Below are 15,471 nucleotides of genomic sequence, written 5' to 3' on the forward strand. Positions count from 1 at the left end.
GGTTTGTTTGCTTGTTTGTTTGTTTGTTTGTTTTAAGAATCATTTTCTGGTTTGTTTCTCTCACTTTTTGTCTTCTTCCGTGCTTAATCCCTTGACTTTGTAATCTTCAGTCTTCATGCCTTTCTCACTCCAGAGACTGCAGATGGTGGTTTTAAAATTTGTTTTATAGGCCTATAAGATGGCTCAGTGGGTAAAGGCGCTTGCCATTGAGCCTGATGGCTTGGTTCAACCCTTGGAACCCGCCTGGTGAAAGCAGACAGCAGCCTTCCCGTTATCCTTTACCTCCACATGTATGCCATGGTGTGCACACATTCACTTACATACATGAACACACACACACACACACACACACACACACACAGTAAAATAAATGTAAAAATGTTTTCCCGTGGCAACCCAATCTTTCTAATGTGTATGTATTTATAATTTTCTCTCTACCTATTACACAGATATCAATCTAAGGTTCTCCTTGAAGCACTCACTCCCTAGCTCGGGTTCTGTAGCTAAGTCTTGAGTCTACATGACAGCCATCCCTGCATTGTTCTTCATTTGAACTCCGTAATGGGTGTGCTTGCCCTCTTCCTGGGTGTGAAGTGTCCCCACAGCAACTTCTGTCTCTCTGAAGGCTACAGAGTTTCTTCTGTGTCCTGGCTGGTGCTTTGAGATTGGGATTTCATAACTAGATGATTCACAGTCTAGGAGTTCTCTGGTTCCCACCCTAAACAAAAAACAAAGTGCCCTTCTCTCTTGCTGGATCCAAGGGAAAACGTTTTCTACCTCGATCCCTGCCACACAGTGCATATGTTTACAAGGCTTCACTGGAGTGTGTCTTGGTTAGGATTTCTGTTGCTGTCAGAAAGCACTATGGGCATAAATATTGTGGGGAGAACAGATTTAGCTTATACTTCTGCATCAGAATCCATCATGGAAGGGATTCAGGACAGAGACTCAAACAGGGCTGATTCAGTGATTATTCAGTCCCACCCTGAGGTTCTGCCCTGCCTTTGGTGTTTACGTTCCTGGATGAAAGACGTACACAGCCTTTATATTTACAACAATTCTTAAACGCACAATAGCTGGGCAGCTGCCTACCCTTCGTGCTGTTAGAATCTATTTTCCTATTGATAACCCCGAGTTATTAATATTTACTAGGTTTCTTCTGGGCTGCTCTTAACTCCAATTGGCCAGCCCTCAGGGCCATGTTCTCATGGCTCACCTAACCCAAGGCATCTTCTCTTTCCTCTTCCTAACCCATAGTGGATTCCCTCTCCTCTATTCACCTTCCTCCCCTCATGGTTCTTCTCTGACCCAAAGCCCACCTAAATGCCACCGATGTCTCTTCTGCCCAGCTATTGGCTGTTGGCATCTTTATTTACCAATCAGAAATAATTTGGGGCCAGGGTCACAGAGGCTACATGTAGACTCTAGGTCTTGGGGGCCCACACTTAGCATTACAATACCTAGCAACAGACCAAACCTCAGCACAGGGCAGGAACCTGGAGGCAGGAGCCAATGCAGAGGCCATGGTGGGGTGGTGCTTACTGGCTTGCTCCCCATGGCTTGCTCAACCTGTTTACTATAGCAAACAGGACTACCAGGAATGGCATCAGCCATAATGGGCTGGGCCCTTCCATATCAATTACTAATTAAGATAATTCCCTACAGCCCTACCTATAGGCCAGTCTAATGGAGTACTTTTCTTAGTTGACATTCTCTCTTCTGAAATGGTTCTAGCCTGTGTTGGTTGACATAAAAACTATGCAGCATAGAAGGAGTGCATCAGAGTGCCCCTAATGGCTGTCAGTCCCTATGTTCCTGTTCTGTCTGACACCCACCTCTGTCCTCACCCTGCTCTCTGTAGCCTGCCTGTCAGCCTTGCTTTCTCATCTCACCCAGCTCTGCTCTCCTTCAGAGCTGCTGTAGTGCTGCCACTATTCCAGTTAGCATCTTCATGGGCACGTGGGCTAGCCTTTTGTCAATCTGACTTTAGAAGTTCAAGCCAGGGTACGATTGATGGAGAGTCCAAGTTTCCAGCCTACAACTTATAGATAGCATTATTTTCTGTCAACTCTTTTGCTTTTTGTATTCAGCCCTAAGTTTTTCTGTTTTTCATCTCAAAAACTGCATCATCAGTTCACACAGCTTCCTGAGCCTTTACCTATAGTCACTTTTCCTTTCTCTGTCTGTCTGAGGTCATTCCCCATCCTCCCCGCTCCTACACAGCACTGCCCCTCCCCCAGTCAGCCCTTCTGTTATTCTTCCGTTCACTGGAGCCATCTTTCCCCATCTGTCCACGGAGGCTGCTCTTCAGTGCAGTTAGAGTTGCCTTGCGAAGACTCACCCGCAGCCTCAGCACCTGAAGGTTATGCTGTGAAGTCTTAGTTGACTGACCGTATGGCCTTGGTCTACTTGCACTTACCTTAGTAGTCTTGTCTCTTTGCACTCTGTTCAGCAACATGAACTTTTTCTTGTGTGTCAGGTTTCTTAGCATATGTTGATCGAAAGGTGTGAGATAGGAATTCTTCCTCATCCTTTTCTATGTAGTTTCTTCAAACTTTCTGACATCTCTGTTCTTGCTACATGTGTTGCCATAGCCAATCAAGGCTGCTCAAATGGCCCCAGTAGCTCCTCACTACCCGCCCCAGTGTTCTGGGTTCTTGAATGAAAGACACACATACACACGCACACACACGCGCGCACACACAAACGCACATGCACACAGACACACACAGACACACACACACACACACACGCACACACATACACGTGCACACACACGCACGCGCACACACCTGCACACAGACCCACACACGCACACACACACAAACACACGCACACACACACACACACATACACACACACACACACACACACACACACACACACACACGCACACACACACATGCACACACACACATGCACACACACACATACACTCGAACACACACACACACACGCACACACACACACATGCACGCACACATACACATGCACACACACACACATACACACACATACACACACACATACACATGCACACACACACGCACACACACATACACAAACACACACATACACACACACACACACGCACACACACATACACATGCACACACGCACACGCACACACACACACACGTGCGCGCGCACACACACAGCTTTATATTTTAATATGCTTTAATCAGCTCAGTGGCTGGGCCACTTCTAACCTCCCTTCCAGTGTCCCTGAGTCATCACTAAATCTGTATTCCATCTTTGCTGCCCTAAACCCAGTCAGGGGCCCCTGGGGCTGCTCTTCTCTGGCTCTTACATGATGGGTGTGCTCTGTCTTCTGTGCCTGTCAGGCCTGCTCCTTACCCCTTTCCTGGCATGGCGGTTCTAAATCCTTCTTCTCTCACTCCCCTTGCCCCCAGTCTTCAGGTCCCACCTCTGTCTCCCTGCCTGGCCATTGGCTGCCGGCAACTTTATTTACCACCCGGCAGCAGTAGCCCTGAGCATCTTACATGCGGATTCTTGTGCAATTTTGGGAACCCAATGAACATAATACAAGGTTAAACCAAATCTACGACATGTGTCAAGTCACTTTGCACGCTCCCCCTTTGTATCCTGTGTCGTCTTTATGTAGCTTTGTGCGTCAGTCCCAGCTGTTGGTGGCTCTAGCACCGGAAGACAAGGGAAGAGCAAGGAAAGGCATGTGCCATAGGGTTGCTGTGGTAAACTCCACTATATAGCCACTGGAGAGGGAGCTACCAACCTTGGTCCAAGCTGGCTTTTAAACAGCAGGGTTGAGGAAGGAGGCCAGCAGGTGAGGCAGTGTGCCTTGTAGCCAAATGACCTAATGTGTTTTCCTTCTGCCAAAATCTGTAGTAGTCAGGAGAACACCATCTGAATGACTTTCAAACGTGAAACAGCCCTGCACACTGACCGCTATCCTTACAACCTTCTCTCACTTTATTCTCTGTGTCACAGGCCTTACCAGGATGCCTTCCTGGCCTGCCTGCAGGTGGGGACCTCTGTCATGGCTCTGCCTTAATTACTGTCTATTTCAGTTCTTCTTGTAACATCAGTCAGGAATAATGCAATCAATCACCTTTTAGGTAGTTTCTGTTCAGTTGGTTTAAAACTAATACTACTGCTTCACTTTACTCTTATTTGTAAATAAAGGCCTGTGGCTGGCTGCAGGATCTATCCCATAGTGTCTATCCCAGAGGGTCTGTCCCACAGGATCTATCCCACAGTGTCTATCCCAGAGGGTCTATCCCACAGTGTCTATCCCACAGTGTCTATCCCAGAGGGTCTATCCCAGAGGGTCTATCCCAGAGGGTCTATCCTAGAGGGTCTATCTATCCCAGAGGGTCTATCCCAGAGGGTCTATCCCAGAGTGTCTATCCCAGAGGGTCTATCCCACAGTGTCTATCCCAGAGGGTCTATCCCAGAGGGTCTATCTAGTGTCTATCCCGTAGTGTCTATCCCGTAGTGTCTATCCCAGAGGGTCTATCCCAGAGGGTCTATCCCAGAGGGTCTATCCCAGAGGGTCTATCCCAGAGGGTCTATCCCAGAGGGTCTGTCCCACAGGATCTATCCCACAGGATCTATCCCAGAGGGTCTATCCCGTAGTGTCTATCCCATAGGGTCTATCCCAGAGGGTCTATCCCGTAGTGTCTATCCCACAGTGTCTATCCCAGAGGGTCTATCCTAGAGGGTCTATCCCATAGGGTCTGTCCCATAGGGTCTATCCCACAGGGTCTGTCCCATAGCATCTCTCCCATAGGGTCTGTCCCATAGCATCTGTCCCATAGGGTCTGTCCCATAGCATCTGTCCCATAGGGTCTGTCCCATAGCATCTGTCCCATAGGGTCTGTCCCATAGCATCTGTCCCATAGGGTCTGTCCCATAGCATCTGTCCCATAGGGTCTGTCCCATAGCATCTGTCCCATAGGGTCTGTCCCATAGCATCTGTCCCATAGGTCTGTCCCATAGCATCTGTCCCATAGGGTCTGTCCCATAGCATCTGTCCCATAGGGTCTGTCCCATAGCATCTGTCCCATAGGGTCTGTCCCATAGCATCTGTCCCATAGGGTCTGTCCCATAGCATCTGTCCCATAGGGTCTGTCCCATAGCATCTCTCCCATAGGGTCTGTCCCATAGCATCTCTCCCATAGGGTCTGTCCCATAGCATCTCTCCCATAGGGTCTGTCCCATAGCATCTCTCCCATAGGGTCTGTCCCATAGGGTCTTCTGGAAAAGCACCAGCTTCAAAAAAGGCTTTAAAAACCAGGATGCATTTCTTTTCTTTCTCATCCTACATTTTTCTCCATTTGTTCTAAAGTCTTCAAGGGGCTTCTTCCCCTTTCTAGATAGAAGTTATATGAAGACAAAACTCTCTATCATTCTGTTTTTTTCTCTAGGACGTTCTTTGTGCATTAGAGTAAGATACTATTTGTATAACTCACAAGTGCATATCTGCTTTTTAAAAAATACAACATATTCTGATCATGGGTTTCCCCTGCAGCTCTTTTTAGCTCCTCCCCACCCAAGAAAGGAGACATCCTTTCTTTCTCTCTTCCTAGAAAACAGACAAACAAACCCCAAACAAACCAGAATATAAAAGGAACAGAAAAGCACAAGAAACATGCCCCTCTTAAACCCTCGTTTCAGCACCTGGCATGGTGCCTTCTGTATGGTTGCTGCCCAGTAATTGGTACCTGAGATCTTAACCAGCTCTCTGGAGCCGCTCTGCCCTTCCTTCACTGTGACACTGTCTTCTCTTAGGGCCAGTGTTTTAGATGGGGTATTGCATCCGGCTTGCATTTAACAAGAGCAATGCCACTGTTCTTTAAGACCCAAGTTAGTACTTCCTCTCCCTTACAGTTGCTTTCTCTAATCCATAATGGCTTCCTTCACTGAATAGCTAGCATGTTTGAAGAAGGCTTTATTTGTTTGCTGTCTGATACCTTTTTATATCTAACCCATTGAGTACTGTACTTTGAGCTATATATCTTATATTCTTTAGTGCAGTTACTGTAAATTACATTTAGATAGCATACAGATACCAACACACATAGCATTCTGATGTATGTACTTAGTGGATGATTTTTAAACTAACATCTTAACTTGAACCAGTAAGTAAATCTATATTCCTGGGCCATGTATACTGTCACTATTGGTTTTTTTCAAGTTAAAATTTTATATATACATTTTTAAAAGATAAAATATTTTATTTGTACATATAATTTTTTCCACTTTCAGGAAAGAAAACTGATTTTCTGAGGAATTCATGTGATTCTAATCTGGTAGTAAAGTCAGATTGAAAAATTACTTTTGTGTCCTCTCTCCTCTCTCTCCTTCCCCCCCCCCTCCCCCCCCCCCTCTCTCTCTCTCTCTCTCTCTCTTTCTGTGTGTGTGTGTGTGTGTGTAGACCTGGAGTTCACCAAGTAGGCTTACAGTTTATATGGATAGCAGAGTGGATGACAGATGAACCGGTGAGCATTGCCATGAAGCCCACGGAGATCTTTAAGGAAGACCTTATAGGGAGGATGGCCTTGAACTAGGGTTGGGAACGCAATGTATGCATTTTCGGACTGGAGAAAACTGTGACTGTTTGCACATGTGACACCTATTATCTCATTCAAAGATTTGGTAGAAACAAAGTAAAAGGTGTTCTAAGTAAAGTAGTATTTCTAAGAAAGCATCCTGTCTCATGGTGATCACAATAGTATCTTCAGCATCCTGGAGGTGCATGCTCTTGTTCTAGATAGAAGGTTGCCTAAATTGAGATTGAGTTTGCTACATAGACCAAAGAAGCAAGTACTTTCTCATTGTTTTTAAAACCTACCCCATTAAAGATTGTGCAGTAGAATCATGAAAAAAGACAAATTGAGCTTTTTACTGGTCTCTAAAGTTAGGCTTTTCCCAGTATGATCTTCTAGCAGTTTTTTATGACTTTAAAAATATTTTCAGTACAAAGATAATTTTCTCCTCTAAGTTATCATTAATATTCTGTTGGAGGTCAAATAAGGTAACATAGTGACCATTTTGCATTTGTGCTGGCCACTTAGTTCCAAACACTAACAGCCTAAATATGTTAGTGATTCTTAGCTGTTCACCTTTCTGAAAGTTCCTGGTTCTTTCTCTGTGTGTAACAGTATCCGTATGTAAACATCATTGTCCACAAAGCCAGCCCGTGGGAGCTGGTCTTGTATACCTTTAAGGTAGATCATAAGCCAGGGGTCCTCAGGTCCTAAAGCAAACTGCCACAAAAATGAAGGTTTAGCTCAAGAACTTGTTTTAACAATAGATTGCCAGAGAAATGAAGTTGTGTGTGTGTGTGTGTGTGTGTGTGTGTGTGTGTGTGTACCTGAGAATTGAACAGAGAGCCCCCACATGCTTGTTATACCTTTGCTCTGACCTATGCTCTCAGATTCTGAAACTGATGACGATTACTGTTTGGCGGTAGTGCTGTGTGCACACATTGTGTGTGTGTGTGTGTGTGTGTGTGTTTAGAAAGCTTGTAGAATGAGTACATTTGCTTAAATACAGTTAAGTATTCCTTACATGTTTGGACACTAAATACTTGTTTTGTATTAATCAAGGTTCTAAATCAGAAATTATACAGCCTAGGTTTTATTGGGGATGATTAAGTGTTTGATGGTATTTACTTAAAAACAGATCCATGATTTCATCTTAATGTCATTTGTCACAAAAGTGGAGAATTACTAGATTACCCAGAACATTTATGGACAAAGGCTGAGTGTGTTTTTCTCGCTCATGTCTCACAGTTGTGTGTGACATCTGTGACATTTCTCTTGCTGGAGTTCCAGACATTCAGCAAGTTCTACTTTCTTAGCCATTTGACAAGCAAGTGAGAAGAAACCTTGCTGGTGTGAATCAAAGATTCAGATACAAAGACAACATATGTAAAGTCATGTACTTCAGAGTCTAGCAGCTTTCAGTCATCTGTGCCGGTCAGGGTAGCAGTCCCCGGGGAACTGCTGAGGAGTGGGAAGAAAAGGGACGCTCTTGGCCTGTGTGTCTGGGTTAAAGAAGACGACTCATTTCTTTCTTTATTTTTTTCCTGTTGTTTTTTTACTTCTGCCTTAGAAATTGGATATTTTTCCTAAATAAGACCCTATTCCTTCAATCACATTAATGGAATTTGGAATACTTGAGGCAAGATTGAGGAAGCCTGGTATTTAGAGTTTACTCCCTGAGAGATGATCGTAAACACCTAAACACACATTTTTGGTGATTTGCCTGAGTTCCTAAACTTTCTCCTCTTCAGAATGTTATTTCTTTGCAGTTGGAAGTGTTTGTGTCTTAGTGGGCCCACTGGTCACGGCTGGGATCCACTGTGCACAACACGACACTTCTAAAACTGGCGTTTGAGTTACTTGAGCTTGTGGGACTATTGGCCTCGCTTCTGGTCTCAACATTATTTTAAATAAGTAAAGATTATTTGAAATACAAAGAATGTGGCAGGTTTTCTTTTTCAGTTCTATTTTAGTGAAATGTTTTCTTAAATATTAAGGATTTTATTTGGTTAGAAGAATAAATTTAAATGATCTTAGGGTGTAATTAACAAAAGGCCAAACATTTCTCTTGCATCCTGTGTAGACAGGGCATCCACAACATTTTCCAGCTTTCTCTCACAGGCTTTGTTTTTGCTTTTTATTTTTAATGGGTAAATGTTTAAGACTCGTCCTGCTTGGCAGAGCCAGGGTCTGATATTGCTATTTCCTTCTTTGTCCCTAGCTTAAGCATACAGTACCAGGCAGCAGGCTTCCATAGGAGATTGAAAGTGCAAATACCCATTTATAGGAAACATTTCTCCAAGTAAGAGCTAGAGGAAGTTGAATTAATGCCACCTTCAGACATGTTAGCTTCCATGTCAACCACAAAATTATTTTTGTCTCGTTTTAGCACTACGCTTTTGAATAAAATTACTTACCCAGCAGAGATGGTGGTGAAAGGAAGACTGTGTTGTGAGCAGTGCTCTCTGCCCCTGGTGACTGCTTCTTTTAGCCTCAGAGCACTGCCCAGTTCCTGGAGCTCTCAAGGCCTTAGCTCTGTCCCTTCCTTACTGACTGATGAGCAGGTGCTAACTACAGTGCTGAGAAGCTGCCTGCCCCTGCCGCACAGCAGGCAGCAGGGTGGGGCTGGTAAAGTGACTCGGTGTTGACCTTACTTCAGAGCTCACTCATTGCAGACACCCATTTCTGTTTGTTTATAGATATGCTTCCATCATTTCTTCAGAAAGCTGACGTTGTCTCCGAAGCTTCTAGAGAGACTTGTGTGGCGTTGAGTGACTGTCTTAATCTCTTCACTAAACAGGAAGGGGTAGGTCATCCAGAGTTGTTTTTTTTTTTCTTTTAAAGATTTGTTTATTTATATGAGTACACCGTAGCTGTCTTCTGTCACACCAGAAGAGGACATCAGATCCCATTACATATGGTTATGAACCACCATGTGGTCGCTGGGAATTGAACCCAGGACCTCTGGAAGAGCAGTCAGTGCTCTTAACTGCAGAGCCATCTCTCCAGCCCCAGAGTTGGATTTTTAAAAGCAATTGCTTGGGTGTCACATGTCTAACTAGCTGGTAAGCCATTGTGTTCAAGCTGTCCAAAAGTAGTACTAAATTGATATTATCAAAGGAAATGAAGACTTCATTTTCCATCAAAATTCAGAATGGCCTCACTCTTGTTCAGGTGCTTGTGAAATACCCTGTGTTTATATCCTCGGGGCATATTGATGTAGCCGTGTTTAACAAACACATGTAACAGTGATGGATCCAAGGTGATTGTGACATTTCCTTACGAGGGATAGGAGCATATTTTAGAACAAACGTGCACGTGAAAGTCGCAGAAGGCCTTACACCTAGAAAATAGGGTACTGTTAGATTAGCTCTGTAAACTGAGCTCCATGGTGAACTTCAACAGTGTGCCTGCCGCTGGATCCCCAAATCTCAGTAGGAGCAGTAAGTATGTCCATTAGTGATTAAACTGTTGTGAAATGTTCTTTGGTTGTCTGAACTAGTGTTTTTCTTGTCTCTGGGATTTTTAAATTTCCATTTTCACTTTATTATTTTCTACATATATGTTTGATCTTAATTTTCTGAATTAAGATATCTTAATTTATTTTTGTTATAATTTTATTTATAATTTTTGGTTAGAAATTGGGTTTGATAAATCAGAAACATACAACTGGTTTTATGTTTCTTTTTTATGCAGATATTGACTACTTGTTCTCTCATGAGTAAAGTGGAAGCCTTGCAAAGCCATACACAAGTTTTAAACTTCTGCCTTTGTATGTGTATCACAGATGTCATACATGATATGTTTATGTAGAAGAAAAGAAACATTATTATGGACTCATTAAAAACAGTCTTTAAAAGAATTCCGTCACAGCCACAGGCAAACCTTAGCTGTGCGTTGAGCATTTCACTCATTCCTTAGCTTATTCCTCGGATTCATGATCTTCCTGCCTTGACCTCCACCTGCTGTGACGACCATGCTTTGTTAGAGACGTTGGTGTGTTCTCTTCCCACAATCAGTTTATTGAATAATAATAGTGCTAGCAGGGCTAGCAGACAGCTCAGTGGTTAGACATGCTTGCTGCTCTTACAGAGGACCCAGGCTGGCAGACAGCTCAGTGGTTAGACATGCTTGCTGCTCTTACAGAGGACCCAGGCCAGGTTCTCAGGCGCCCAGTTGCTTGACTCACACCTGCCTATCCCTCCAGTCGAGGAGACCTAGGCTCTGGGCCTGTGCTTGAGTGCACATCTCGCCTCGATCCCACCATATGCACACATACATAATTTAAAATAATTTAAAAGACTTTACAATCTCTGATAAAAGTACATTTATAAATTAAGTCAATTTTTTGGTTGTAATTCACTATGTACTTCTGATTTTGCTTGACTGACTGGTTATTTGCAGTCTATTCCAAGCTTAACTCTAAAGATGAGGCATGTGCTTCATGTAAGAAATGCACGATGCTGAATGGCGAGGGGGGATTAAAGAGGCTGCAGAGGGCCCAAGCAGGCAGGACCAGAGCTGAGACCAAGGCAGGCCGTTAGGTAAGGCATCAGGGAACCTGGCAAAGGTCTTGGGATGGCAGTGGGCAGAGCCTATTTGAGGCAGAGCTGATTTAAGGTGCAGGTCCCAGACCAGGTAGATTGCACTTTGAATGGTCTGTGTGTGGTGACTCAGAGACAAAGTTGCAGGGTCATTACAGGTTGATATCAGCTCCTGATGGGTTTACATCAGGTGGGTGCTGCTGCCACAGCACAGCGTAAAGTGTCCTTCCTGGTTGTGAGGGGGTTTGAGCCTCTGTGTGCTGGGTTGTGCGTTCCTGGACCTGGTTTTTCTAATATTGCTTTCGTATGCTCCCGCATGAGTGTTTTCCTTTACTCAGTTTATAGGTGATGTTTTGCTTGGCATGAGTAAGCTAGCTTTTGTCTGTGCATGCTTTGTCCTCTACAGCTGATCGTTGTTTGCCTGCACACAGCAGATACAGTCATTCTGCATCAGCAAATGACGTTGCGAAAAATGGTCACCCAGGGTAAGGAACAGCCTGGAAGATGTTGTTTTGTACACCCTAGAGCAAACATGACCAGCTTGTTCTCCTCGACCTTCTCACCATTTCATCTTTAAATGATTAAATGTCAGTTTCTCCAAAAACACTCCTCCTCGTTCGGCATTTCTGGTTTGGCAGTTGGCATAACTTCATGTGCTAGTTTGTTTAAGTGAGGGTGGTACAGTGTTCTGAGTACACCTGAATCGAGAGTATAACTTTGGGGCCAAATTATACCGCTGGCTTTATCTGGTATTTAGCACTCTGTAAATCCAAGTCTCTCGTTTTTGTATGTAGTACCTAATGAGTGTGTGTAGACCTTTTTGTTCAAGGGAAGGATGATTTTAAGGCTGAGTAGAAATTAAGTTGGCATACATTTAATTTCTGGAAAAATACATGTGTTTTAATTTTTAAATTACTCCTTAATAAAGTAGTGTATAACTCATCTCTTAGTGTTGGCTTAGTGGTAAGACTTAAATTTTTTAGTCTCTAAACTTTGCCAGGAAGATTAAGTGCAGTAGTATAAACAGAAGGCCCTGCTGCACCCAGACGCTGACTAAAACCTGGCAGTGTTAATTCTGATTAATTACCCTGCGGTCCCTTTCCTCTGGGTCTTTACTATTTCATCTGCCGTGCTTTGAGAAAAGGTAGTCATCTCAGGAAACTTTTCATGAATGCTGTGTGTAATGTGATGGCACGTGTTCTCAGCACGTGGGCTAAGGCAGGAGAGTCACCATGATTTTGAAGACAGCCTGGACCATGGGTTTGAGCCTGGGTTTGAGGCCATCTTGGGCTACACAGTGAGACTCTGCCTACTCCTCCCTTTCTCTTGGGATGGTTCTGTTTTGTTCCCGGAGTTATCACCTGCCATCTAAGTAGCAGTGAGTGGTCCCTGCACTTTGATATCTGGTAAAGGAGACAGACAGGAAGATGTCAGGAGCCCTGGTCACAAAGTCTAGTGGGCCTGCTTTAAATTTCAGTCTTTGACCAAATGTTTGATGGGTTTCCTTAAAGCAAAATGTCTAAATAATGCAGGGTCAAATGCATAGGCACACAAGGAGTGTAGCATACTTGAACAGTTTTTACTTAGTAACTCGTATGTAATATTTCAAACTTTTAGTATACCTTTAAGATAGCTTTTCGGAAACATTGTGAAATTTCATCTCTCAGTAAGATGTATCAGTTTCCTTCTGAGAAGTGAGGGGAAATGAGAAATAAATAAGTAGTTTCTATGAAGTTTTTCTTTCTTCCTTTTTCACCACTACCACCACTACCACCACCACTACCATCATCACACGATCATCTTCAGACAGGTTTTCAATACATAGCCATGACTGACTTTGAACTCTCAATGTACCTACCTCAGCTTCCAGAGTGCTGGGGTTACAGGCAGGAACCAGCAGGCCAGACTTGACGTTTGTCCTTCAAATGTAGTAGAATCACAGCATAGGGACTGCTAGCGTAGTCAGGATCACAGTGGCATGATGTAATGCCTTACTTATCTGCAAGTATAAGTTGCACTTCTCCTGCTTTATTAAATTTATTTATTAAGAGAGCAATCATAAACTTTGAGGTCATGCAGACTGGCATCTCATTTTTGGCTCAGCTACTTAATTGCTTCTTGGTTTGTTTTTTTGTTTTTTGTTGTTGTTTTTTGATTTTTTTTTTTTTAATGAAGTCCTGTTTGTAAATGCTGTGGCCAGTTAAAAACACACTCAGTAGTTCTGAAGATTGGAGAGCCTTGTGGCCACACATCGGTTTTGCACCTGCTTCAGAACACACAGGGATGGCTGAGGGCGGCTAAGCCCCATAGCAGCAAACCTGCTCTTCTTCTACTCTTCTTCCTTGGCAGTCAGTTTTAAAGATGCTTGGCTACTGGGTTGTTTTTGAGGCGCTAGGATGTAATCAAGGGCCTTGTGCACGCCAGGTGAGGGCTCTGCTGCTCTGCCCACTCTAAGCCCCACACATGGATCTTAGAATGTAAAGATTTTAAACTTACTTTATATTCTCCGGTGTCCTGGGATCGTCTCTTTGCATTAGTCATCACTTTCTGCCTCATACAGAGATACTTTTAAGAAAATACTCACAGGATTGTGCTAAAGAGATCAGACCTAATAACACCCTTAAAGTCTTATTTGATCCTTGGCTTTTATAACAGCTATGTGCTTGTGTGTAGCAGTGGAGTACTTCTTCTGATTTATGTGGTCTGATTATGGTTTATTTACAAGGAAACTAGAGTATCACACTTGGTCCAGTCACATCTGTGATAGAGTGTGCTGGCTCGAAATGGAAGCTAAGACAGTTTCAGTGCTCCTGGGCTTTTGTGAGTGAGCCTCGTGCCTTCCGACTCTGTGATTTGTGGGTGTTTTTACTTTTGGGGACATGCTCTCCTATGGCCTAAATAGCTGGAGCTTTCATTATAAACTGTGTATAAATGAAGTAGATTGTGAGAAGATTTTAAATTCTTAAAAGAAAGAGCAACTAACTCATTGAGAAAACTGTAGTGTACCAAACTAAGCTGGAAATTTCCATGTGTGTGCGTGTGTGCGTGTGGTGGTGGTGGTGGTGGTGGTGGTGGTGGTGGTGGTGGAGGGGCATGTGGAGGCCTAAGAACTTAGGCTATTGTTCCTCTGACATCACCCACTTTGTTTTTTGAACAGGGCTGTCATTGGCCTGGAATTCACCAAGTAGTCTAGGCTGGCTGGCAAGCCCCAGCGATTCACCTCAAGTGCCATTACAAGTGTGAGCAGTGTTGCCCAGCTTTTTTTGTTTGGGTTCTGGGGCTCAAAGTCAGGTTCTCTTGCATGTAAGGCAAGCCCTTAACGGACTGAGGTATTGCCTGAATACTTTTGTTTATCTTTAGAAGGGAAAGAAAGCTCCAGGAACACATGGAGATAGTAATGCCGTTTGCTTTGTTTTGTTTTTCCTTAACCTAGTCTGAGACCCTCAAAAAGCTAGAAATTTGTTTCATAGATTATATACTTCTGTTTTTCTCATCAGAGTATGGTTCTGGAAGTATCACATCGATACACGGAGCCACCATTGGCATTCTCCTTGTATTATGCTCCCTGAGTGCTTAGTCAAACCAGTTTTTTGAAGTTGGGAACCTGCCTGTTTGAAGTTGCTAGACGCTCACTTATAAACATCACACTTGGTGTTAAGCCTCCTGCAGCCGAGGAGAGGTGACCCAGATGTGTGGCTAGGTGATGGTGGTGTAATGGAAAGATGCAGATACGCTGGACCATCTGGAAGGTTACAATTTGTGCTGCTCCTCTGCATAGAACACTGATACTGTCGAAGAGAAATTGTGATTGTGTGGGCTCACCACTCTTCCGAGGAATAACCTCTGGTGTCCATTTAACTTCATGTGCTTTCCAGTAGTGCTTCAGTCATTTTGTGTCCCTCGGCTCGAGTTCGCTGATGGCGAATGCAGTTCCTTCACACACCCATTCTAGCTGCACATTCTCAGTCTGTCCTGTGCCCTCACCTCTGCGTGTGTGTGCGCGTGCGCGCGTGTATGTGTGTGTGCGTGTGTGTGTGTGTGTGTGTGTGTGTGTGTGCGTGTGTGTGCGCGTGTGTGCTGGGCCGCTCATGGTGCTTCTCTTCTGTCCTCTGTGGCTGCTCTGTCCCTGCTTATTCACCTTCAGAAGTGTTGCTTCTCCTATTGTCCGTGCCTTATATATTAGTAGTTATATGGGTGGTCTTCCTGTAGCATTCTTCCTGGACTGGTAGTACCCACTCCTTTCTTTAGAAATACACAATTATTTACGTATTGACCTTAGTCATTTCCTGAGCTCTGAGTCCATATGCCAGCTGCTTTTTTTTTTAATACTTTGTATGTTTCTGTAAGAGGTAATTCAAAAACAATTTTGTCTAAAATTGAATTCTCCAATTCATAGT

At 43.8% G+C, this 15,471-nt stretch overlaps 1 protein-coding gene across 2 annotated transcripts in view; it reads left to right on the plus strand.

Moving 5' to 3' along the window:
• Osbpl1a (oxysterol binding protein like 1A) overlaps positions 1-15,471 on the plus strand; it is a 186,910-nt gene that overhangs the window by 62,156 nt on the left and 109,283 nt on the right. For both annotated transcript variants that reach the window (XM_032886004.1, XM_032886005.1), the window contains exon 15: positions 9,230-9,336. In XM_032886004.1, the coding sequence (XP_032741895.1) occupies positions 9,230-9,336 (107 nt within the window). The remainder of the gene's footprint in view (positions 1-9,229; positions 9,337-15,471) is intronic.

Source organism: Rattus rattus, chromosome 15 (assembly GCF_011064425.1).
Source record: "Rattus rattus isolate New Zealand chromosome 15, Rrattus_CSIRO_v1, whole genome shotgun sequence".
Classification (NCBI taxonomy): Eukaryota; Metazoa; Chordata; class Mammalia; order Rodentia; family Muridae; genus Rattus; species Rattus rattus.